This window comes from Emys orbicularis, chromosome 16 (assembly GCF_028017835.1).
Source record: "Emys orbicularis isolate rEmyOrb1 chromosome 16, rEmyOrb1.hap1, whole genome shotgun sequence".
NCBI lineage: Eukaryota > Metazoa > Chordata > Testudines > Emydidae > Emys > Emys orbicularis.
The window spans coordinates 11,538,765-11,562,665 of NC_088698.1; the positions used below are offsets into that span (position 1 = coordinate 11,538,765).

General features: G+C 41.3%; 1 protein-coding gene across 3 annotated transcripts in view; it reads right to left on the bottom strand.

Moving 5' to 3' along the window:
- The window catches only part of SPPL3 (signal peptide peptidase like 3), a 133,059-nt gene that overhangs the window by 40,269 nt on the left and 68,889 nt on the right, over nt 1–23,901 (bottom strand). For 2 of the 3 annotated variants that reach the window (XR_010562203.1, XM_065417711.1), the window contains exon 1: nt 18,131–18,252. Coding sequence is in view for 2 of the 3 variants with exons in the window: in XM_065417711.1 (XP_065273783.1) it covers nt 18,131–18,252 (122 nt within the window). In the remaining variant the exon portion in view is untranslated. Of the gene's footprint in view, nt 1–18,130; nt 18,253–23,901 lie in introns of those variants that run through there. The other variant, XM_065417713.1, reaches the window with a different exon arrangement.

Sequence of the window (23,901 nt, forward strand, 5' to 3'; positions counted from 1 at the left end):
TTTTATCCTTTCACATAAAACAAGACCAAGGGGTTAGCAAATGAAATTAATAGGCAGAAAGTTTTAAACTAACATAAGGAAGTACTTCTTCACACAACACACAAATCAACCGGTGGAACTCATTGCCAGGGGATGTTGTGAAGGCCAGAAGTATAACTGGGTTCAAAAAAGATCTAGGTAAGTTGATGAAGGATAGGTGCATCAATGGCCATTAGCCAAGATGGTCGGGACACAACCCATATTCTAGGTGTCTCTAAACCTCTGACTGCCAGAGGTTGGGACTGGAAAATCGGATGGATCATTCAAACTGCCCTGTTCTGTTCACTCCTTCTGACACATCTTGCACCAGCCAGTGGACCACTGGTCTCATTCAGTATGGCCATTCTTAAGTCCTTATTTTATTATATAGTTATAAACCCTGATGCAATCTTAACTATGATCGTGTTACTGCTCCATCATAACATACACATCATTTTAGTATTAGCTATGACTATGAGCCACATGCTAGACATACAAATGTACACATCACTCTCATTGACTATGGATGTGCCATCTTAACCTAAGACCAGTCTCCAGTCTATCCTCCTTTGATGAGAGAGCAATAACATCACATCCTCCCTATCACAAAAAACTCAATGTTGGTCTTCTGACTGAGGCACAAGACTGAGTGGCCTGATGCCCCAGTTCTATTCCTGGCTCTGCTACAGACTCCCTGTATGACCTGGGAGAAAAAAATAATAATCACTTAATCTCTGGTGCCTCAATTTCATATACAAGACGGGATAATACTTATCTGCTTCAGAGTCTGAGAGGCTAAATGAATGAATATTAGGTATTATACTTCCATATATACAAAGACCTGTATGACTGAAATCCTATCTTCTTCCTGTATCATTAATCATTCATGACATTAAAAATTTTACATCTATCAAATCCTTTAGTATCCAAAATTATTGGGCTCCCTGTCAATTCTTTCTTAAACCTTGTATACCTTTCAGTTAAGCTAATTATACTGTGTTGTTGAAACTATTTTGGAAATAGTTTTAAATGTCTATAGCCCCAAGTGAGTCACCAAAGCACACACAGTCTAACATGCAGCCAGCCAGTTAAGTTCCTGTCTGAACTGGCAAGGCATCCAAGGTTTAAAATTTCAGTTGTGATACCTATCAGACATTTAGCTACTTTACACGGAAGTGTACAAAGTGATCGGAATATGAGGAAAGAGTTGAAGTTCTTTGGGATACCATAACACTATTTCCACACAGTTTTTGTTTATTTGTTTTCCTTTAATGGTAACTTTAACTTTTGAGTTTTACTTACATTTTTAGAACTATAATGCTTATCATACATTTCCTACCCCCACGATATTGTTATGCATTTCCAACTTTAATGTTAGTTTACAAATAATTTTCTTGGAAATATATTAGGTTTTACTTGCTTACAGAAAGTTTCTACATCCAAGTCAGCTGTAACCCACATAAATATTTGTCATTGTTATGGTTGCTCTTTTTATAAAAAAATGTAGTTACTCTGTTGCCTTAGCTGAGATCAACTTACATTTACCAATTTTTGGCCAAATTCCTTGAAAAAGTGGATCTTCAATTAAGGACCTATTGGGGTCAGCAATAAACCCTAAAAGAAAATCCAATCTAGTTCCACATAGAAGTAACACTAATTAAATCTGCAATGACTTCCTCCTATTTTGAAATACTGTGTTAATCACAATTTAGTTGCTGACTTATTTTATTCAAAAAGCCATTATTGTGAGAACCACAAAAAGCATTATGAGAGTTCTAGATTGGTTCTGCAGCAACACTATCCAACAAATACAAAAGCATTTACACAGAGCTTTATTTTTCCAACAGTATAAGCATTAAATTAACATTATCTAAAAAATACAAAGCATTTACACAGAGCTTTATTTTTCCAACAGTATAAGCATTAAACTATTCTCCAAGTTGAGCTGTCATCAGTGATCCTGGTGCACAAACAACGAATTTTATTACTTCAGCTCCATTAGAAACAAAGGATTAATTTCAATATTTCCCAAACAGATCAGGGCAAACACACCCTGTTAATTTTTTGTACAACTCTGCAGGTATTAAACACTAACATTTAGTACACACTAATATCTACCTATTGTACTATACAGCTATGCAATTTTTAAACAATTCCTTAGTGTTGCAGGAAATTGTGCATTTTAAAACTTTGCACATGTGCCAACTGTTCCTCAGTGAGATCTAGATAAATGTGAAGTCTGAAGTTAACCACATAGAAAAAAAGGCTTTTCCAGTTTTAAAAATATTTTATTTCTTCTGCTTTGATTACTCAAGAGCAGTGAACAGATTTTGTTAAACTCACCTTTAGGCTCAAGCAAAGCATGGAAAAGTTTAAGTCCTAGACTTCAATTCTATACTCCTGTAAGCCTTATGAATTTAACAGCTAGCTATCAAAAATACAATATGTATCATAGTGGTAAGTTAAAGTAGTAATAAACCTCTGTGTTTGCATAGGACTTTTTTTACGTAAGATTTTCAGAGACAGATGTGGTGTTGCAGTTACATTGCGTTTTTCCTTTTTAAACCTTGCTTCGGATCCAAGATAGTGGGACAAGAATTACAAATAAGTTGTATCTATAAAATTATGTCAAGTTGTGGCACAGTACAGTATTGTTACACTTGTGGTGCAAAGTATGAGGCTGAAGGCAGGGTATCAGTCACCTGAACAGAGGTGACATTACAGAAGCGGGCACGCACTGAAGTGTCTTGCTAAGATTACCACATAGTTATGCTAAATATTAAAGAGAAACTACCGTATATACTTGTTCATTAGCCCGTTCGTTTATAAGCCGACCCTCCAAGTAAAAAATGGCAAAAGCTGTATGATGCTTTCATAGGCCGACCCCATATTTCAGGGGTGGGCAAACTTTGCCTCCCAGCCCATTGGGATAAGCTGCTAGCAGGCCGGGATGTTTTGTTTACCTGGAGCGTTCACAGATACGTAGCCCCTCAGCTCCCAGTGGCCGCGGTTTGCCGTTCCCAGCCAATGGGAGCTGCGAGAAGTGGTGCAGGCAAAGGGACATGCTGGCCGCCACTTCCCACAGCTCCCATTGGCTGGGGATGGCGAACTGCAGCCGTTCCTGCGAATGCTGCAGGTGAACAAAACAATAATGTATTACATATTCAATTCAATAGAGCTTAAAATCGTCAAATTTTGGTGTAGACCCGTTGATAAGCTGACCCCTGCTCTTTAATGCTTCACTTTTTTACCAAAAAAATTCGGCTTATGAATGAGTATATACAGGTAGTTTATACAATGTTCTTAAAATATTGTTGCTCCAAGAAATAATCTATTTTCAAAATTTAAACAAAACTGAAAAGAATGGTCTTTTCTTTGCAACTTCATTTTGTTTTCAGCTTTTTAAAAAAAGTTCTCTCCATCCCTCTTTTGAAGTACCCTCCTTGCCCTACACTCTACCTCCCTTTTCCTCATTGCTCCCCTCTATGCTCCCATTTTTGCTTCCCTGCTGTCTCCCCTATTTATATTGCAAGAACAGGCTCACAACACTCCTTCCATTTAAATGCTTCCAGGAATCACTTCAAATCACTGGAGAACCAGCTGAACAAACTCAAATGGTAATTTTCTCAAAAATCAAAATTCTCTTCTTTAAAATGCTATAGCTTAGTTGAGACCCTCTCCTAGCAGCCAGGAAGAGGACTGGGAGTTAAAAATGGAGGAAGAAAATAGAGGTGGAGGGGCACACAAGGGAGGCAGATGTGGGGACAAAGCTATTTTCTAAACAAAGTTGGAGAAAATATTTTAAAACATTAAAATTTTAAGAGTACATGGAACACCTGTGAATTGAATAGGCAACAGACATTAACTAGGAAGGCGCTTTCAGCTAATATGACATGACACCATTTGCTTACTGGTAGGCATCACAAGGTATCACCACAGCTATTGACCAGTTAAAGGCAGAATCACCTAATGCCATTTTATAATTTGTCCTTATTCTCTGCTGCAGAATTACCAACAAAATCAAAACTGTGAAGAGGTCAATAAATATCCTCTGGGGGGAAAAAAATCAGTTCTCCATTGGGGAACAAATTATATTGAGAAACTAAATGCAAAGTGCAACAGCAAACAAACTCGCTTGCTGGGTAAATTTAACTTTTGGGAGGATTCCAAAGGCAGAAGTCAGCAAGCGTTGCCAACTTGGAAACAGCAAGCAATCTACACAGTTGCTTGCCCTGTATATCTTAACAGCACAATTTGGATAAGAGTATTAATGCCAGGTTCTTAAGCCACAGCTTAGCCTCACTGGGAAACATTCTGTAGGTTTACACTAAGGCCAAAGTAGTGACTAATCTGCTGGCACTTTACAACTACCAAAGTTCAATTTCAACCCTGGATCACTTGCATTGTCACACTGCCTCAGAAAATTTGCAGAAAAACTATTCTTAGGACACTTAATGCCTTCGTATTAGCTCAATTTTTAAAAAATACTTGTTTCACATGCAGCTAAAGAGATTCCTGCAAACATGCAAAAAAAAGTCTTCCTTGTTCTGCTCAGAGTACAATATACTAACCCACATTGGAAGGCTTTGGGAAAAATAAGAACTGTGAACCAGGCACAATACAGACAGAATTCATTTATGCTACATTAATTAAAAATTACAGCACAAGGCACAATTAATGAAGTAACAGCAGCTTAATTCAATCAAATCTCAACATAAATTTCAACACTCAAGAAGAGGCATGACCTAAAACCACTAACTGCTTGCAGGATATCAACTTTTAGACTAAAAGGCAGTACAAGACCGAAGGACTTGCTGCCAGCCAGCAAAAAGGAAATAGTACTGAAAGCCTCCCCAACACACCTGAGAATTGTGAGGCTATCTTCCCCAGCAAAGCCAAAATACGTAAGCAGTAACAATAGACCTCAAAGGAAATTTAAATGTAGCTCTCTTCTCATTTAGTTTCATGTGTTTAGCCCCTTCGTGTTTTGTTGACAAAGACTGCAAGTATCACAGCAGTTGCTGCGCTTCCCATACTACTCATGGAGGCCAGTGTTTTATCTTCACACATACTAGGAGAAAGTTCTTTCCTCTCAGGTGCAAGAAGCCAACATATTTACACACAAGGAAGGATACCTGACAATAAGGCATTTCCTTCCCACAAGAAGCCTGAAAGCACACAGGATAGTGTGTTCAGACCACTTAGCCTCCACATCATAAATATAAATTGTATAAAGTTCTATGCAACAAAAATATCCCAGCATCCTCTGACAAAAAGTTAAACAAACCTTTGTTAATTAAAAAAAAAGAATCCAGTCCTCAGGGAGCATCTGTGCATATATTTGGATCAAAAACAGAAACAAGCAGGCAGGAAAGAAGCCATGCAAAAATTAAAGTATGTGCTTTTACTTTTGGAAGTTTTCCCCTTGGCTGGGAGGGATTTATGTATTCTTTGTATTGGGGTTTGAATATATTTAGTGGTTAATGGTATTGCCCTCCTCCCAGTCAGTGATCAACATTCTACATTGCTAGTGATAGCTCCCATTATTACACGAAGAAGTCCAAAGTTAAAGATTTCTCTGGAGTAGGTCCTCATTTTATTTATTTGTATGATAGTGTCTTGGCTGTGAAACCCTCCCATCCCCTCCTCCAGCTTTCAGAGCTTGAGCTTCACAGAAGCATCTATATCAGCAGTTTCCAAACTGTGGGTTGCAACCCCTAATGGGGTCATGCCACCAGCAGATGGGGTTGCAGTGATCCCTACTTTGTGGAGGACACCATTTTGACCTGCACAGTGTGCCTTGCATGTATGGTGTGTGTAAGGTCACAATATATGAAGGACACAATTTTGCTCTACAAAATGGCATCCTCCATAAAGCATGACCTTGCACGCCATACATACAAGGTCACATTGTGCGGAAGACACCATTTTGCTCTTCAAAATGGCTTCCTCCATGCAGGAAAGACTTCATTAAAATGGCATCATGCCTGCAAAAAGTTTGGAAACCTTTAGGGTTTACATGGCTATTTTTAGCACCATATCAAGAACCCCATAAACCCAAGTCTGTAGACCTGGACTTGGACTCACTGCCACGAGGATTAACTTTATTTATTTATTTGCCATGTAGACATACTCTAAAGGATCCAGTCAGCCCCCCATCATAGTAGGTATATGAAACATTTGAGGAAAACACTATTTAAAGGTTTACCTGTGACATAATGGATAATAATCCCAATCTTGTCATACACTAACTCTGTAAGCCCCAGCCTAAAGACTACTTAACTGAAGGGATTTGAGCACCCATATAAAGCTCCCTGTACTAATGAGTAGCCTACTGAGACTAAAATAGTACACAACAATGCTAATTCCAAATTGCACAAGTCTAACTGCAAACAAACTAGTGCTAAAACCAGTGGGTTCAAAATGTGATATTTTACTAAGATATTTGCCAATCCAAATTTTGAACAGGGATTTTGATTGTTAGGGATTTCTGAAGGTGGGGAGAGAAGAGGGGGGGAAATGGGCTTAGTTTTTCAGTATTAAAAATTTACAATAAAATATGCAGTTTCTTTAGAATATTTAGTGTTATGTAAGAGTTAATACAGTATCCAGCGCAGACGACATGGTAATACGTGGCTGCAGTATAGCTACAGTGCACAGCAATACTGCTTTTCTTAAAACAGTCTCGTCAGCTACCTTAGAAATGTATAGCAGCACAATGCATTGCAACAGTATTGCTCAGAATTTGGGTCCTCAGCTTTACAAAGTAGAGGAGAATAGGAATGTAGCAGAGGCAGTGTACTCAGACCCAGGGTGGGAAATACTGCCTAGTAACCTTCTCTGTTTAATTGAAAGGGTGGTAGCAAACTGACTGACTACTAATGTAAATGTACTCATGTAGCCTTGACAGAGGGAATGATCCAGTGCAGGATCTGATGTGGGGATAAAAGAAGAGAACTGGGCAAGTGTGTGTCTGCTGAAAATATTTTTTTTTCTCAGTGAGAAACATTAAGCCTTAATCCCGATTCATGGGATAGAACATCTCATGTGTAGCGATATTTTTAACCCCCTCCCCTTTTTTGGGGGGGATGTAGGGGGAGACAGGTGATCTTTGGGTTTGTTAATTTAAATGGAGAGAAAGACAGAGGTCTTTCTGGAACCCTCTGCTTCATTCTCTCAGTACTATTAATATGCGTTCTAATGAACCCTGAGAGCATGTCCTTTCTCTAAGGCAACTTCACTGCAAAATATATATCTTGCTTCTCTGTAAATGTCAAGTTGCAAAGCCAACTATAAAGACACTGCACTTAAGCCATTTTGTTTGCACAAATGCTTTAGTTGCCCAAAGTCTAAGGGACACAAGACATTGATTTCTTATCCTATCTCCTGGAACTGGAAGGGACCTTTCAAGGTCATCAGGTCCAACCCCCTGCCTTCACTAGCAGGACCAAGTACTGATTTTTTGCCCCAGATTGGGTTTAGCAGGCCAATGCTCAAACCACTGAGCTATCCCTCCCCCATTTCTTCCCATAATGCCTCTTGTATCCATAAGGTAAATTTAAATCTTTCATTGCAAAAATGGGGAGAGATTTAAATCTCACATCACTTGCTCTCAGCAGTGTTTAAAAGACCTTTATTAGGACCTGTAGGGGTAAGTTTTAAAGCAATATGCAAATAATTTTGCCATACAGCTCCCATTAGCATCAGACACAAATCCCTTTATATCATTTTGAAAATTTACTAATGTGTTTGAGAATATTTTGCTTATTGGCTAAACAGGGTCTCCACATTTGTAAGTTACACTTTCATGATAAAGAGACTGCACTACTGTATTGTGTATGAGGTGAATTGAAAAATACAATTTTTTTATTTACATTATTTTTATTTCAAATATTGGCACTGTAAAAATGATCATGTGAGCATTATACACTTTGTATTGTGTTGTAATTGAAATCAATATATTTGAAAATGTAGAAAAACATCCAAAAATATTTAATACATTTCAGTTGGTATTCTATTGCTTAACAGTCCGATTAAAACTGCGATTAATCGCGATTCATTTTTTTAAGTTAATCACATGAGTTAACTGCGATTAATCGACAGCCCTGGTAAAATAATAAACAGGTCCAGATGCTTGGGTTACAGTTCCTCCCATCCATAAAATGTTGAAAATCATCAGCTTGTCCAGTAAAGAACTGGGACGGCAGCATGAGCCAATATGTAAGAGATCAGTTGCATCAATGGGAAGATTATTTCAAGATCCTTCTCAACTGTTCATCTAGTGTCCCTCTTCTGCTTGAAGTGAGACAGGAAGTCCTGATAAAGCCACTTTCTGTTAACCAAGAAGTGGTTCATACTACAGTTCCTAAACAGAAGTGAGGAAAGGCACCATGAGCTTGTAACACGACCCTTGAGTAGCTGAAGAAAGGAGAGAATATTATTGGGCATACACTCTTCCAGTCCATCTGGCACACTAATATCATCCCTGACGATTGGAAGAAGGGTGTTATTCTGCCTCTGTTCAAAAAGGGAGATAATGGTGCATCAACTATAGAGAAATTATGCTGTTGTCAATCACAAAACAAGTGTTTGACACAATGTACACTGCTAATGCGAGAAATTAACATGGAAACAGAGGCCAGGATATTCATTGTGGCTTAATACCTTGTTGTGCCACTACTGACCAGATCTTTACCTTGGGACAGCTTTTTGAGAGGATGGCTGAATTTAATAAGGCATGCACAGCATTTTTGATAGATTTCCTTCTGACCTTTGAGCAAACTTAAGTGGATCTGATGAGGCATTCCTAGGAAGACTGTCATTCATAGAAGAGCTCTATAATGGAATGGAAATCTGTATTTGGTCAAGAGCAAATACACAGCATGGTTTCCTACTTTCACAGGAGTTCAGCAAGGCTGTGTCTTGTCACCGTTGTTCAATATCAGCACTGATGGATAAGCCTGAAGAGGATAGCTGTCAGTAACGTTGGGCTGAACACCGTTTTGCTTCAAGATCTCCAAACAGGCCGATAAAATGGAGAAAATACACTAAATATTTTGATTACATCATACCCCATAGATCAGGGGTCAGCAACCTTTCAGAAGTGGTATGTGCCAAGTCTTCATTTATTCACTCTAATTTAAGGTTTTGTGTGCCAGTCATACATTTTAAAGTTTTTAGAAGATCTCTTTCTATAAGTCTATAAAATATAACTAAACTATTGTTGTAAGTAAAGTAAATAAGGTTTTTAAAATGTTTAGAAGCTTCATTTAAAATTAATTAAAATGCAGAGCCCCCCGGACCGATGGCCAGGACCAGGGCAGCGTGAGTGCCACTGAAAATCAGCTCGCGTGCCGCCTTCGGCACGTGTGCCATAGGTTGCCTACCCCTGCCATAGATAGAAGTCTAGCAGTCTCAAATTGCATTTGAGTACTCTGAAAGCATTTCCATATAGAGAACTAACTTAAAAATTCACATTCAGCTCAAATGACAGCCTCATTGTAACTTGTTAATAGCTCTATAGCTAATCTAAGTGAAGAATGAGCCCATATTGGAACTAACAAAACTCTTAGAAAACTGATAGGGGAAAACGTCCCTCTTTCTTTGATAGCCTACACAAGTCCACTGGACCTCCCAAAGCAGTATATATTCAAGGAGGATTTAGTGTTTGACAGTGCCATCCTGCCGAAGACCACATCAAGCATTCTGTAGTACCTAACGAAAACGTGTGAGGAGACAACTCATGATACTGAACCTCAACTGGATGAAGTCAAACCCTGAACTCTGAGGTTCGGGCCACACACACCGTTGCACGTGTTTAACATTAGTTTTAAAACAAATTTTGTTAAACTGGTGCCAACTCCTGTGTGGACATTCTCAAACGAATATAAGCCAGGTTTAAATCAAATGAAAAATGTCCACCCAGGAGTTTTCACCAGGCTATTTTAAAACCAATTTTTATTAACCTAATGCAACTTTGTGTTTAGACCATTTAACTCATATGGGAGATGAGATCAAGGATTTGGCTGTTTCCTTGTATTTGGGAGGCACTAGAACCTCAACTTTTGAACAGATATAGAAGACTGAAGAGAGAAGAAGGATAATGACAAGCAATTGTGTAAGGATAGGTGGAAGTGTTCAAGATATCTTGTAAGTTTTCATGTGAAATAAAATTGGCCCAAGCTGACTATTATACAAATGTGATTAAACACTGAACTTGTACATTTAGTTCCACAGCAGCATACAACTCCTTGAGCGATTCTACTCTTCCCTTAAGGAATCTACAATATTGTACATAAACTGAAGGAGTGGGGGGATTAGAGGGGCTTGAATTGAAATTCTTAACTGAGTACATATTCACAAAGGAAATTAACTTCTGTCCACACCACAACAAGCAGAACCACAATGTGCTTTTGCCTGGATTGGGGTGCCACTATTCTTGTCATGCAGATGTTTTCCTGGCACTTGTTCTTTGGTGAATTTTGATTAACTATAAATCAAGCTTCTGAGTGGATTTGCTGTCTTCCCATGGAACCTCCTCAACCAGATTAATCCAACAAGCACATGGATTTTATCCCAATTACTCATCCACCCAATTCTTTCTAATCCTAGGGTTACCATTCGTCCGGATTCCCCTGGACATGTCCGGCTTTTTGAGCTAAAAATAGCATCCGGGGGGAATTTGTAAATGTCCCGACTCCCTCCTCCCCCCCCCCCCCCCGACCCCCATGCAGAGCACGCGCGGCTAACAGGGCAGCCGGCCGGATGGTGCCACTTACATGAGGCTCCGACAGCCAGGGAGAGCCCCTCCTCCGCTTCCCCTGCAGCAGAGATCACTCCCTCCCTCCGGCAGTCTGGAGCTCCTCCCCCGCTCCTCCTCCCCTGCTACTCAGCCTACCGGGATGAGCGGCAGGGTAAGGGGGCCAGGGGGTCAGAGAAGGGGCAGGGAGGTTCTGGAGGGGGCAGTCAAGAGACGGGGGGGGTCGGGAGTTCAGGGGGAGCTTTCTGGGGGGGGGTGGATAAGGTTTTGGGCAGTCAGGGTACAGGTAGGGGTAGGGTCTCAGGAGGGGGCAGTTAGGGGACAAGGAACAGGGAGGCATAAGTAGGGGGTGGGGTTCTGGAGGGCAGTTAGGAGCAGGGGTCCCAGGAGGGGTAGTCAGGGGATAAGGAGCGGGGGGGGGTGTTTGGGAGTTCTGTGTGGGGGGGCTGTCAGGGGGCAGGGGTGAGGAGAGGGATCGTAGCAGTCAGGGGACATGGAGCAGAGGGGTTTAGATGGGTCGGGAGTTCTGGGGGGGGGCGGGGAGTGGTTGGATGGGGCGTGGGAGTCCCAGGGGTCTGTCTGGGGGTGGGTGTGTGGATAAGGGTTGGGGCAGTCAGGGTACAGGTAGGGGGTAGGGTCCTAGGGGACCAGTTAGGATGGGGGGAGGGTCCCAGGAGGAGGCAGTCAGGGGACAAGGAAGCGGGGGGAGGGTTGGGGGTTCTGAGGGGGGCGGGAAGTGGGAGGGAGTGGAAGGGGCAGGGGCAGGGCTAGGCAGGATGGGGGAAGGGCTAGGGTGGGGCTCCTCCCGTCCTCTTTTTTGCTTGCTGAAATATGGTAACCCTACTAATCCTATTACTGCACTTCTGTTGAAGTCACCCAGCAGCACAACTATTTTCTTCATTCCGGACTGGGAATTTAGATTTCAAGTCTACTTCCTACAAAATATGGGTTACTAGGCCCAGATTCCCTTGTCTTTCAGTCTAGTGTAGAACCTCACCTCTTCCCAACTTAAAGCCCCCCTAACTCCTAGAAAGCAAAGGAAATTCCCTCCCCTACACCATTTCCAGGACAGATCTAGTCTCTTGCTGAACATTATTTGGCAGACAGGGTGGGCTCCAAAAGGTTATCCTTGTGCTAATGATTTCTAGGAAGTATTCTGACTAAAGTAAATACATTATTTTCCACACATTTCTAAAAGGGCAATTCTGTACCTTATAGCAAATTATTCAAGATGGAAGTTTTTGAGGGTTTTTTTTTGTTTGTTTTTTAATAAATGTAAGGAAAAAACACCAACCTAGGTCTAGAATTTCTGTATTCTGACTACTGTTATCTGAATCAACTGAACTTGCAGAAAAATTCTAATGACCCTCTCCATGTGAAGAGACCGAATATAGTATTATTGTCAATTTCCCCACATTCCTTATGACACTACTGTCACATTCTAGGGTGTCCAGGGGTGTTCTTTATCACAGCTAAATTTAAATTACTGTATTTCTCACACTTAATCCCTGCTTTGCAGATAGAAACAGCAAGGGTTCAAAGGCCTTTATGAATGAAAACATTAATGCTGTAATACTGTACCCTAAGCTCTAGTTAAACACTTCCTGTGACACAGGATCTAGTATCCTGCCATTAAAAAAAAAAGGGGGGGGGGGGGAGGGGGGGAGAAGAAGAGAAACCAGAAGAACAAAATCTGAAGATAACTATCCACAGATGGTAGGCAACTTATGCTTTAACTTGGGCATTTTACTGTCAGATATAAGTGGTCTCAAAATCACTAACAAAACAATACAAGGATAGTTTTAGTAAGGTCTTTTTTAGACAGGTGCCTTAGAACTAGTCAAAACTTCTTTATTTTGGGCAAGTTTGTATTGGTGGCTAACAGGTCTTTTTATATTCTTTACCCATGCTGCCTGCAAAGATAAAGAAATAAGAAAAATATGACATTTCTGGTTGTGGTAAACCTTGTTAGATTAAGCAAGGGCATATCACCACAAAAGGATAAACATGTCTGAGATATAAAAGGAGTACTTATTTGACTATTTTAATACTTTAATTTAATTAATTAGCTGGTAGAACTCAGTCCTATAATATATTATTGAAGCAAATACAGTTGTGCAAGTAGTACACGAATAAGAATAGAATGAGAGATTCTCCTAGTTAGAATAAATTATATGGTTTTCAATTCTCATGATTCAAGCCACATGGTGGCCAACAGCTGTGGTCAGAAAGGCATTCTCCAAATGATATAATATTGCAGAGTTATGTGGTTATAAAATTTTAGGCCTTCTTTCTAAACTTTTGCAATATTTTCCAACATAAGGATATTCAACTAGATGGGTCAGTTATTTGATCTGGTATGGCAGTGTGTATACCTAGTTGATAAAATATCTAATTAGATGTGTCGAATTAGATATGGGAATCTCTACATTCAGGCTTCTATGCAGTATTTGGCACCTGCTCTTTTTATTCTGAGTTTGTATCTTGTTAGAATGATTAATTACAATGGTTGTACATGAGGACTAAGGACACATTAGTTTTGGTTAATCGACTAAGATATTATATGGATTGGAATATGCTGTATTATGAACACAACACAGGAATATAAAATTAGGGGCTAGTCCAACCTTGAAGAAACCTAATCCTTCCTCCCAACTATCAGAAGACAATGAGTCAGCCACATTGGCCTCAATAGATACACTGCTGCTCAAAAGATATTGAAACAGATTGTCATGTTCTTAGCCTTGTTCATCGCGGGTCTTCCAACTCTGTGCTGCTTGATAATTCCCCACACAGAAAGCCTGCCTTTTCTGCATTGTCACAAAGGCCAAAGGACTGAGACTGGCACTTGAGTTTTTCCACAAGTTCACTCTCCACCCTGCCTTTCCAAAATGCACACTTCACATTTGTGCAGCATTAGAGGCAAGGAGACATGGGGATAGTCTACACTGGCAACGTTAAAGTGCTGCCACCGTAGCGCTTTAACATGGCTTGTGTAGTCGCGACAGAGTGCTGGGAGACAGCTCTCCCAGCGCTCATAAAAACCCCACCTCCACAAAGGGTGCGGTTCCCAGCGCTAGTGCACTGTCTACACTGGTGCTTTACAGCGCTGAAATTTCTTCACACCCCTGATCAAGAAAGTTGCAGCGCTGTAAAATGCCAATGTAGACAAGCCCATGCTAAGTAGAAGTCAGGTCACCATCACCTAAATTAAGAAGCTGTAGTCTAATCAAGATTAGAAAGTGGGGTAGGGAATTTAAGTACTCTCTAAGCAGGAAGAGACTGCCCAAAAAAGCCAACAGAAAGGTGCTTCCATGTACTCAAAATAGAAAGCTAGATGTCTCCACCAGCATCAAAAATTTTAGTTATTCATGGTGATGGGAAAATGAGCTTTCTGGGCTGAAATGGGATATTTCCTCAATTTGCATTTACCTTATGTTTCTCACAATTATCCAACATCATTCCACCAACTCATCTGATTGCTACTAGTTAAGTTAGATTCTTCTATAGTTTTCCACAATTCTCCTTAATGACCCTGATTCCAATGCTGATGATTGGGACAAACCACTATCAGTGTCTGCCCATGCTGAGTAGCCATGTTGTACAACTGTTCCTTATTTATGTATGTTGATCAATAACAGGACTTTAAGGAATGTTCTACTCTCAAAAGTGACTAAAATAGCATTGTAGAGCCAGCACATTGCTACTAGTACTAAAGATTCTGAAAACCAAATAATGTCATCAGTAACAACTATGCAACATCTCTGATCCACTAGCTTTCTGCACATTCGTTATCCAGGGCCTAAATGAAACAGACAATCCAAAGTATGAGAGAATAGTCTCACTTGCAAGATTATTGATAAATATTAGTGACAAGAGAAGAAGCAAGCTTGACTATCAGATCACAAATTGATTTCACAAAGGAGACAGACAAGCTGTTTTACAGAGCAACTAGCCCATTAAATCACTATGTCAGCACGGAAACTCCTCAATGCCATTTTTACAGTCATTTTACAAAACAGAACTGCAGTTATTTTAATAGCTTCTTACAAAGAACTTTTTCAAAAGCCAATTTAACAATCCATCTTCCAATTAATTATTAGCTAAAGTGCATCCAACAGCTCCACATTTTCCATTATTTCACTATTTTTCTATAAAATAATAGTTCAGAGAAGTATAAGCTTACTCAGAGTAGTAATGATTTGGTCACAGTTTAACCAAGTGCTGTATTATGCTGTCCTTAAAGTTTTAATGGTACTGAGATGCGATTCACAGATCTATAGTTTCAGAGATCACTATTTTCTTTTTGAAGATAGGTGCAATATTTGTAACCTTCCTTTCTTCAGGGACAGGTGCTGTTTTAGGAAATAATACCTATTTCAGCAGAAGTTCTCTTAGTGTTTTATTGCCTTAAGAACTCCCATCTTGCAAATTACCACTGCACCTGAATTTCTTAATTAGCTTAACTATATCTTAGATGCTTCTGTTAATACCACACGATGATTTCCTGTATAAATCATTACATTAGCCTGACCAGCAAAGCAAAGGGGATGGAAATTTCTCTCCATCACGTTCCATACCACCAACACAGCAGAGATAAGCTGAAGGCCTATTAGTATAAAAGAATGGGGGGAGATATTGTGTGGGCGCACTCTGAGGGCCCCTCAGTTTTGGAATTCACTCCCCAGTTTGGTTGTAATGGTCGAAATCTGGAGATCTTCAGGACACACTGCAAAGCTTATCTTTTTTCTGAGGAATATGTAAAAAGGGATAAGGTGGTTAAGGGGGGAATTTTGAAGGTGGAGAACTATTGGAAGAGGAGCGTGATTTAAGTTTGAGAGTTCCTGGCTCATTGCTGATGGTTTATACTGCACTGTGCTGCTATACTTTATGTTTTGTTGTATCTTAAAATAGTAATTTTAAGGTCTCCTAGAATATAGGAAGAATCCCATGCACTGCTACAGACGAGGGACCAAGTGGCTAGGCAGCAGTTCTGCAGAAAAGGACCTAGGAGTTACAGTGGACGAGAAGCTGGATATGAGTCAACAGTGTGCCCTTGTTGCTAAGAAGGCTAACAGCATTTTGGGCTGTATAAGTAGGAGCATTGCCAGCAGATCGAGGGATGCGATCATTCCCCTCTAATTTGGCATTGGTGAGGGATCTGGAGTACTGTGTCCAGTTTTGGGCCCCACACTACAAGAAAGGTGTGGAAAAATTGGAAAGAGTCCAGCAGAGGGCAACAAAAATTCTTGGGGGGGGAGGGAGGGCTAGAGCACATGACTTATGAGGAGAGGCTGAGGGAACTGGGATTGTTTAGTTTGCAGAAGAGAAGAATGAGGGGGGGGATTTGATAGCTGCTTTCAACTACCTGAAAGGGGTTCCAAAGAGAATGGATCTAGACTATTCTCAGTGGTACCAGATGACAGAACAAGGAGTAATGGTCTCAAATTGCAGTGGGGGAGGTTTAGGTTGGATATTAGGAAAAACTTTTTCAGCAGGAGGGTGGTGAAGCACTGGAATGGGTTACCTAGGGAAGTGGTGGAATCTCCTTCCTTAGAGGTTTTTAAGGTCAGGCTTGACAAAGCCCTGGCTGGGATGATTTAGTTGGGGATTGGTCCTGCTTTGAGCAGGGGATTGGACTAGATGACCTCCTGAGGTCCCTTCCAACCCTGATATTCTATGATATGGCTATGCACCCTTTTTACTGCTATGTAAATCCAAACATCCAACCATAGTAAAATTAAAAGTTTACCCGTAACTTCTCCACAAATACAGTATTCACTTTAATTACCCCCTCGGCCATAAGCTAGATGGGTCCAAAACTCTCCTGCACCTAGAATATTTAAATATTCGTTAATCATCTTAATATACTTGGCTATTTGTTCTCCATATTTTCTTTGGCCTTTTTGCTTATATACCTTCTGTAACATTTTCTTTGATGAAAGGCTTCTTCAGCTCTAATACTATACAAAGTGCAATATTACCCCTCTGAATATCAAGTAATACCTGCCTAACCTTAATGATAGGGACAGCCAGTTCTTCCCCCCAAAAATCACTGTTTGCATTATACAACTTTGCTTAATGTATGATGGGATTTCAGCAACCTTTATCTTAAGGGTTGCCACCTGGACCATTTGAGACTTGAGTTTACTCTCACCTGGTTTTGGAACATTAAAAAAAATGATGATGTGATGTATTGCTCACTGTAACAACGAAGAGGCACCTTAAAGACTAGCAGATTTATTTGGGCATAAGCTTTCGTGGGTAAAATAACCCCCACTTCTTCAGATGCATGGAGTGAAAATTACAGATGCAGGCATAAATATACTGACACATGAAGAGAAGGGAGTTGCTCATTGTGAATTTCTGGCTGTTTACCATAGACTTATTAGTAACAAGAAGTTATGTACTATTGTTTTCTCAAGCTTGATAAATAAAGCAAACATGTTTTTCATAATTTGTAAAATGTTAGGGGTGCAACTAACTAGAATTTACATATTTTGTTCATCTGGTACACCTTGTCTCTTGGCCATATTCAAAGTAGTCAAACATTTCATACTTGATGCAGTACGTTCTGTATTCCCTTCCTCCCTGAACTGCCGCAGTTCAAATGGTTTCTCTAAACTAAACTGGAGGCCCCAAACACAATGGATAGTTACTTTCACAACTTTCCTGCTATGCATGGGTCAACTAATTTAATTTGTAAAGAGACTCAAATATATTTTACAGGTTTCAGTTACAGCAACCACCAATTCCATGATGTGGAAAACAGTGGCAAGCAGTTATACAGTCCTCTGTGACTTTGCTATATGGACTATTTATCAAAAATACCTTATTTAATCCTTTTGTAGCCTCCAAGATAGTTTCAAGTGGATGGGGAAAATGCGTCCCTGGCCAATTTAATCCATATATAGTGTAAAACGCTGCTGTGGTATACTTGATTTGCCTTCACATAGTTGATGCTACTGTGGCATACTTTAACCTTGATTTGCCTTCACATAATTACATACTTCAGAAACTGATCTTCCAAATACACCAGGTCTTTCCATTTTCTTCCTCTCCTTTATATCCTTCTCAGAACCAAAAGTAAAAATTTAAAGTCCATTTACAACAAGTATCAGTCTGAGAAAGATAGAAACAAACCCACATACTAAATAAAGTCAGACCGCTAACTGCTAAGTATTAGTCAGTTCTTTGTTACATCTTCTAGAATAGGTCTAGCTCTAACTGACAGATGTGTCTTCCCCCTCCTAACAAGCAGGCACTGACATGACTAATTTGCTGAATGCAAAAACTCTTCATGATGAAGTTTACATCTGAAATATAAATAGAAGCTTTAGAGAACAGTCTTACCTGAAGCTGCCATAGACTATAAGGAGAATGGAAATCAGGAACGTAGACACTTGGCTGGAATCCACAAGGGAATATGCCCTAGAATGAGGGAGAGAAAGGCACAATGTGTCACCACAGAGCATCACTTTTGGGTGTCATTCGATAACTCTTTGTCTTATGTTAACAAAACAAATAGGGAACTGAATGACAAATCAGCAAGGTAGCTATTCCTAGAATGTCAATGCCAAATAAGAAAACACTTAAAAGGCTGACTAATTAGCCTATAATATTCAATGATAGACTCACAAATTATTTGCAGCATTCAAACAGTGATCAAATATGACTTGTGGTAACTTGTGCCAAGCTCACCACATGGGAGCTTCTGCCAAAGCGTCTGTGAGGAGGAAGATGCTTTAGCTTTATCTAATGAAACCATGCCTATAAGATGCAGCCTTCTCAAACGTTACTTAGTTATAGGACTTAACTGGTAACGCAAAAGGTAGAATGGTGACCAAGCATTATTTCAGAAAAAACAGTTGCAGCATGCATTTAACTACATCCCACATAACTGGATCCACATTATACCTTACATGAAAGATGGAAATATTTTGATATAGGACTTCTGATGGAGATTTTGGTAAGGACCAAGTCTTAAACTCACTAATGCCAGTTTACTTGCATAGATTTCCTGAGAAATCAGACTTCAGAATACATATGTACATGGCTTCCCACATGTGTTTATAAATCAGAACTAAGATTCCTAGCAGTCTTATGTCCCTAATGCCTAAGCTATCTAATTTTTGGTTCCCTACCCCAAGAGCCTGAATTGTACTGTCTAGCTTATATTGCAAACTCTGGGGTAGGGATGGTGTCTTTGCCAAATTTATAAAGCAGCAATCTAACAGAATTAAATATGTACATACCACCGCTTGACAAATTTCAAGTTTTGGTATATTTATCTATTTATGCAAAAGTTTCTATTGGGCGTCTAGCATTCACATTTTCAGGGTATGAGGGATATCAAAATGCCTCTAAAGTTAAAACCTGACATGGAACACTTAGCAATCACTGGGATTGCTTCAGTTTCACTCTGCTGCAGAAATTCTGTCCGTACAGGCAATATAAGTAATACCATTTGCATTACTATAATATTCAGGTGCCTTACACAATGATCCTTCCCCCGTAAGATTATACCAAAAGAGAAAGTCTAGGTCCGGACATGGGAGGGTGTATGTCATAAGATTCCCAAAACCTGTACAAAAATTTAGAACTGAGTATTTCAGAGGTCTGACAGCTAAGAAACTGCCAATAAGCTACTGTAAACAACAAGGAATTAATGGAAGATGACTAGCTAACTCTGGCTCCAACAAGCATTTAGGTATGTTTACTCATTTTTCTTCTACAATAAATGAATGGTGTGTTATTGTAGAGTCAATTTATGCATATCTCCTCCATCTGAACTACATGGTACAACATATCAACTCTAATATTTTAGAATGCCAGTGTTTTATCACCCCTGCAAACCCAGATAACTGGCTGGTGTAAGTGTAAGCAAATCTATTCACAACTTTCCCTGTTACAAGATTCACTATTAAATCATAACCCGTGAGAGGTTACTATAACCTAGGTTACCAGCTACTTTGTACTTCAATACACAGGTACCATCAAGAGCTTCAGCAACTTCACCATACTGAACCATATAAATTAAATATACTAGAGTAAAACTATAAAGGCATCAGAGGATAACAAGTGAGAATGGGAATGTATCCATTTCTTAAATTGGTTTATTCTTAGATCACTAGATTGAAGGTGAGCAACAGCAAAAGGACAAAAAATACCCTTTCACTTCTTTATAAAGACCACAGACAGAATGCCTGGGGGGGGTTGTTCTCTACTTTGCATGCTCCCCCTCACCCTGCCTTTTTTATTTACCGTATATACTTGTTCATAAGCCAAAATTTTTAAGTAAAAAAGGGAAGCACCAGAGAAGGGGGTCGGCTTATGAACAGGTATAGAGAGGGAGAAGGGGGGACACACAGCCCCTCCCCCCTCCAACAGAGGGAGCAAGGAGAGGCAGCACAGCCAGAAGGGAAGAGGCAGGGTCAGAGTCTCTCCGCTTCTGGCCACGCTGCTCTCCCCCCAGCCTCGGAAGCAGCTGCAGCTCCGGGGCTGGCAAGCTGCGGCCATGCCGCTCGGCCCCACCCCCCAGAGCAGGCTGTGGGCATGCCGCCCGGCCCGCCGGGGCACACTGCGGCCGTGCCACCCAGCCCAGCCTGCTGGAACATGCTGCGGCCATGCCGCTCAGTCTGGCCCGCTGGAGCAAGCTGCGACCGCGCTGCCCAGCCTGCCAGAGTAGGTCCAACCAGGAAAGAGACATCCTCTCCTGGCCCTCCCCAGATAAGATGGGATGTTATGGGATAAGGAGAGTGTGGGGGTCCCGGGCTAGGGGTGAGGTCAGCTTCTCCCACCCCAAAACATTTCCCCACCAGTTGCTGACCTGGCCCGTCAGGGTAAGCAGCTGGCGCGCCGGGACACTTTGTTTACTTAGGTTTACCTCCATGCCTGCGGACGCTCGAGGTAAACAAACCATCTCGGCCCACCAGCGGCTTATCCTGATGGCCCGGGAGCCAAAGTTTGCTGACCCCTGAATTATAGGGTCAGCTTATGAATGGGTCATAAAAATTTTCCATTTTTACTTATCCATCTTGGGAGGGTTGGTTTATAAACGAACCGGCTTATGATCGAGTATATACACAGAGGGTAGCCAAAACCTAGCATTTCCTGTTTTTGCTTGAAGAGACTTGGAACTGAAGAAATAATGGGATGAGATCATAAGACAAACCACAGCAATGGAACTGGGAAAGCATTTTTAGGCCATGTCTACACTACAAACTTCGGTCGACACAAGTTATGTTGGCATAAAGCCACGGCAGGTAGTACAATAAAACCTCAATTACGTAAACCTTGGGAATGTAGGTTGTTCGTAATGCTGAAATGTTCATAACTCAAAAATGTTATGGCTGTTTCAAAAGTTTACAACTGAACATTGATTTAATACAGCTTTGGGGAAAAAAGGGGGGGGGCAGCATTTTTCTTCTGCATAGTAAAGTTTAAGTTTAACGCAGTAGTGTACCGTATTTGATTTTTTTTCCTCTGCTGCCTGATTGTGTACTTCCAGTTCCAAATGAGGTGTGTGGTTGACCGATCAGTTCGAAACTCTGTTGTTCGTAACTCTGAAGTTCTACTGTATATCGTTTGTGCGTATGCACACTTGGCTCTTCACGTCAGCACTGCACATACTCATCAGGAGTCCTTGTGTCAATGCGCAGCGCAGTGCATTATTGGTCCATATCCCAGCGTGCAACCAACCACTACCCAGCATACTATCTCTTGGAAAGTTCTGGCAACGCATGCTGGGACAGAAACGAGTTGGGCAGGAGTGACTGGGAGCAAGGGGTCAACTTCCCAGTGTGCAACTGTCTCCATCCCATAGTGTCATCTATATCCCATAGTTTTTGCACTGTTTGTAAAAATCCCATGAACCTGCATGTCCCTCCTCATTGTTCACCATCTCCAACAGAAGCATGGAGCCTGCACAGCTGTGCATTATTGTCATAAGCGTCACAAGCACAGGACCCATGATTCTCCAGTATCTGCAGAGCTGTAAGAGGAACTGAATCAGTGAGGAACATGACAAGTTCTTGGATGACAGATTGCTGTGGGACATAGCAAGAACCAATTCAAGGTTGTGGGTGGCGTTCACACAGCAGCTGCAGATGGTGGAGCACTGCTTCTTAAAAATGAACACTGATTGGTGGGATCGCATTGTAATGCAGGCTTGGGATGATGAGCAGTGGCTGCAGAACTCTCGGATGTGCAAAGCCACATTCCTGGACCTGTGTGCCGTGCTCACCCCAGTCCTCCAGCCACGGGGAAAAACAGAGTGAGAGCTGCACTGGCAGTGGAGAAGCAAGTGGAAACCGCACTGTGGAAACTTGCAGTGCCTTATACCTCATTCAGTGCACTAACTGCCCCAATGACAATTATGTGGATGAAACCAGACAATCACTACACTCTTGAACAAACTCACACAATGATAAAAGACAAAGGGTATGTCTTCACTAGCACTGTTAAACACTGCTGCGGCAGCGCTTTAACATGGCTGTGTAGTTGCAGCACATGCGCTGTACAAAACCCACCTCCACCAGCGTTGCTGCACTGTCTACACTGCCACTTTGCAGCGCTGAAGTTTGCAGTGCTCAGGAGTGGTTTTTTTCACATCCCTGAGCGAGAAAGTTGCAGCGTTGTAAAGTGGCAGTGTAGACAAGGCCAAAAATAATACCCTATCATCTGTGAACACTTTTCACAAAGCAATCACTTTGTATCTGACCTATCAGTCATCCTCAAAACACTTAACACTTTCAAAAGACGAGCCTAGGGAACCACGGCTAATGGGAGCTGCAGGGGTGGTGCCTGCAGGCAGAGGCAGCGCGCAGAGCTGCCTAGCCACGCCTCTGCCCCCAGGTAAGTGCCACCCAGAGCCCACCTCGTCCCGTGCCATGCCCCAACCCCCTCCCACACCCAAACTCTGCTTGGGGGGGGGGGAGGGGGAGAGAGAGAGACACGGAACCAGGTAAGGAGCCTTCCAGCCCGACCAACACCTCCCATGGCACCAGCAGGGGTCCCAGGCTGCCACCCCAGCCCCCAGCAGCCAGGTCGCCCTCCCTCAGCACCCGTGAGGCCTGCGGGCAGCCCGCCCCCCCCCCCACCCCGTTTTATTCATGAGTATTTTTAGAAAAAGTCATGGACAGGTCACGAGCCACGAATTTTTGTTTATTGCCCGTGACCTCTACTAAAAATACCCATGACTAAAACGTAGCCTTAAATATAATATACACTCAGCAAGGTATTTAATACATTAAGTTACAAGACAAGGCTCTACTAGTCATCATTCCTTCCCTCCTGCACACAAGGTTCTCCACTCTGTAATATGCTATATGACAGATATGACAAACTGTACAACAGCATATTCCCACAATTATCCAGTATTGCTGCTTGTTCACGGAACAGTTTGACATATTTAAAAATGTAAGAAGTGGGTGATTTTTTGAGTTTTGGGGCTCAATGATTTGTCTCACCCATAATACACTCAGATTTGAACCAAGTATTGTTTTTAAATTAAGTTTCTTTCACTACACTGAAGTGAAAAACAATTCTATATGAATACTGGAATCACCCTTTAAGCCTATCAAAGCATTGCAGCGGAGATTAGCACAATGACCTGTTGATTCTAGGCGGTAAGCAGTAACCATGAAGGTGTTTTCATCCTGCATACAGCAGTGTTGCAGGTACAGCAGCATTATGTACAGTGGAGTCGCATCATAGGCGCATTTAATTTATACGATTTTCACTATACGCGCTCTGCAAAACAAAACAAAAAAGAGAAAAATAATTTAAATACTGTACCTGTAGTGCGGGCAATTCCGCCCACCATTCCACTCAATGAGTGTTTGACTATATGCGATTTTCGCCTTATGCGCTGACTTCAGAACCTAACCCCCGCGTAAGATGCAACTCCCCTGTATTCAAAGTAGACAGTGGAGTGTTCCCAGTTTCTCTGCATGATTTTTTTAGGAAGGTGTTCCAAAAACAACTCAGACTCAATACCATATTACCATGTTGCCAGTACAATCCACTACCACAGGCGCTTTCAGCAGGGGAGCCCCAAACAGGTCCAAGGGAGTCACAAACATCCTTCCTTTCTTCATTACTTGGTGGGAAGGAGTTCAAAA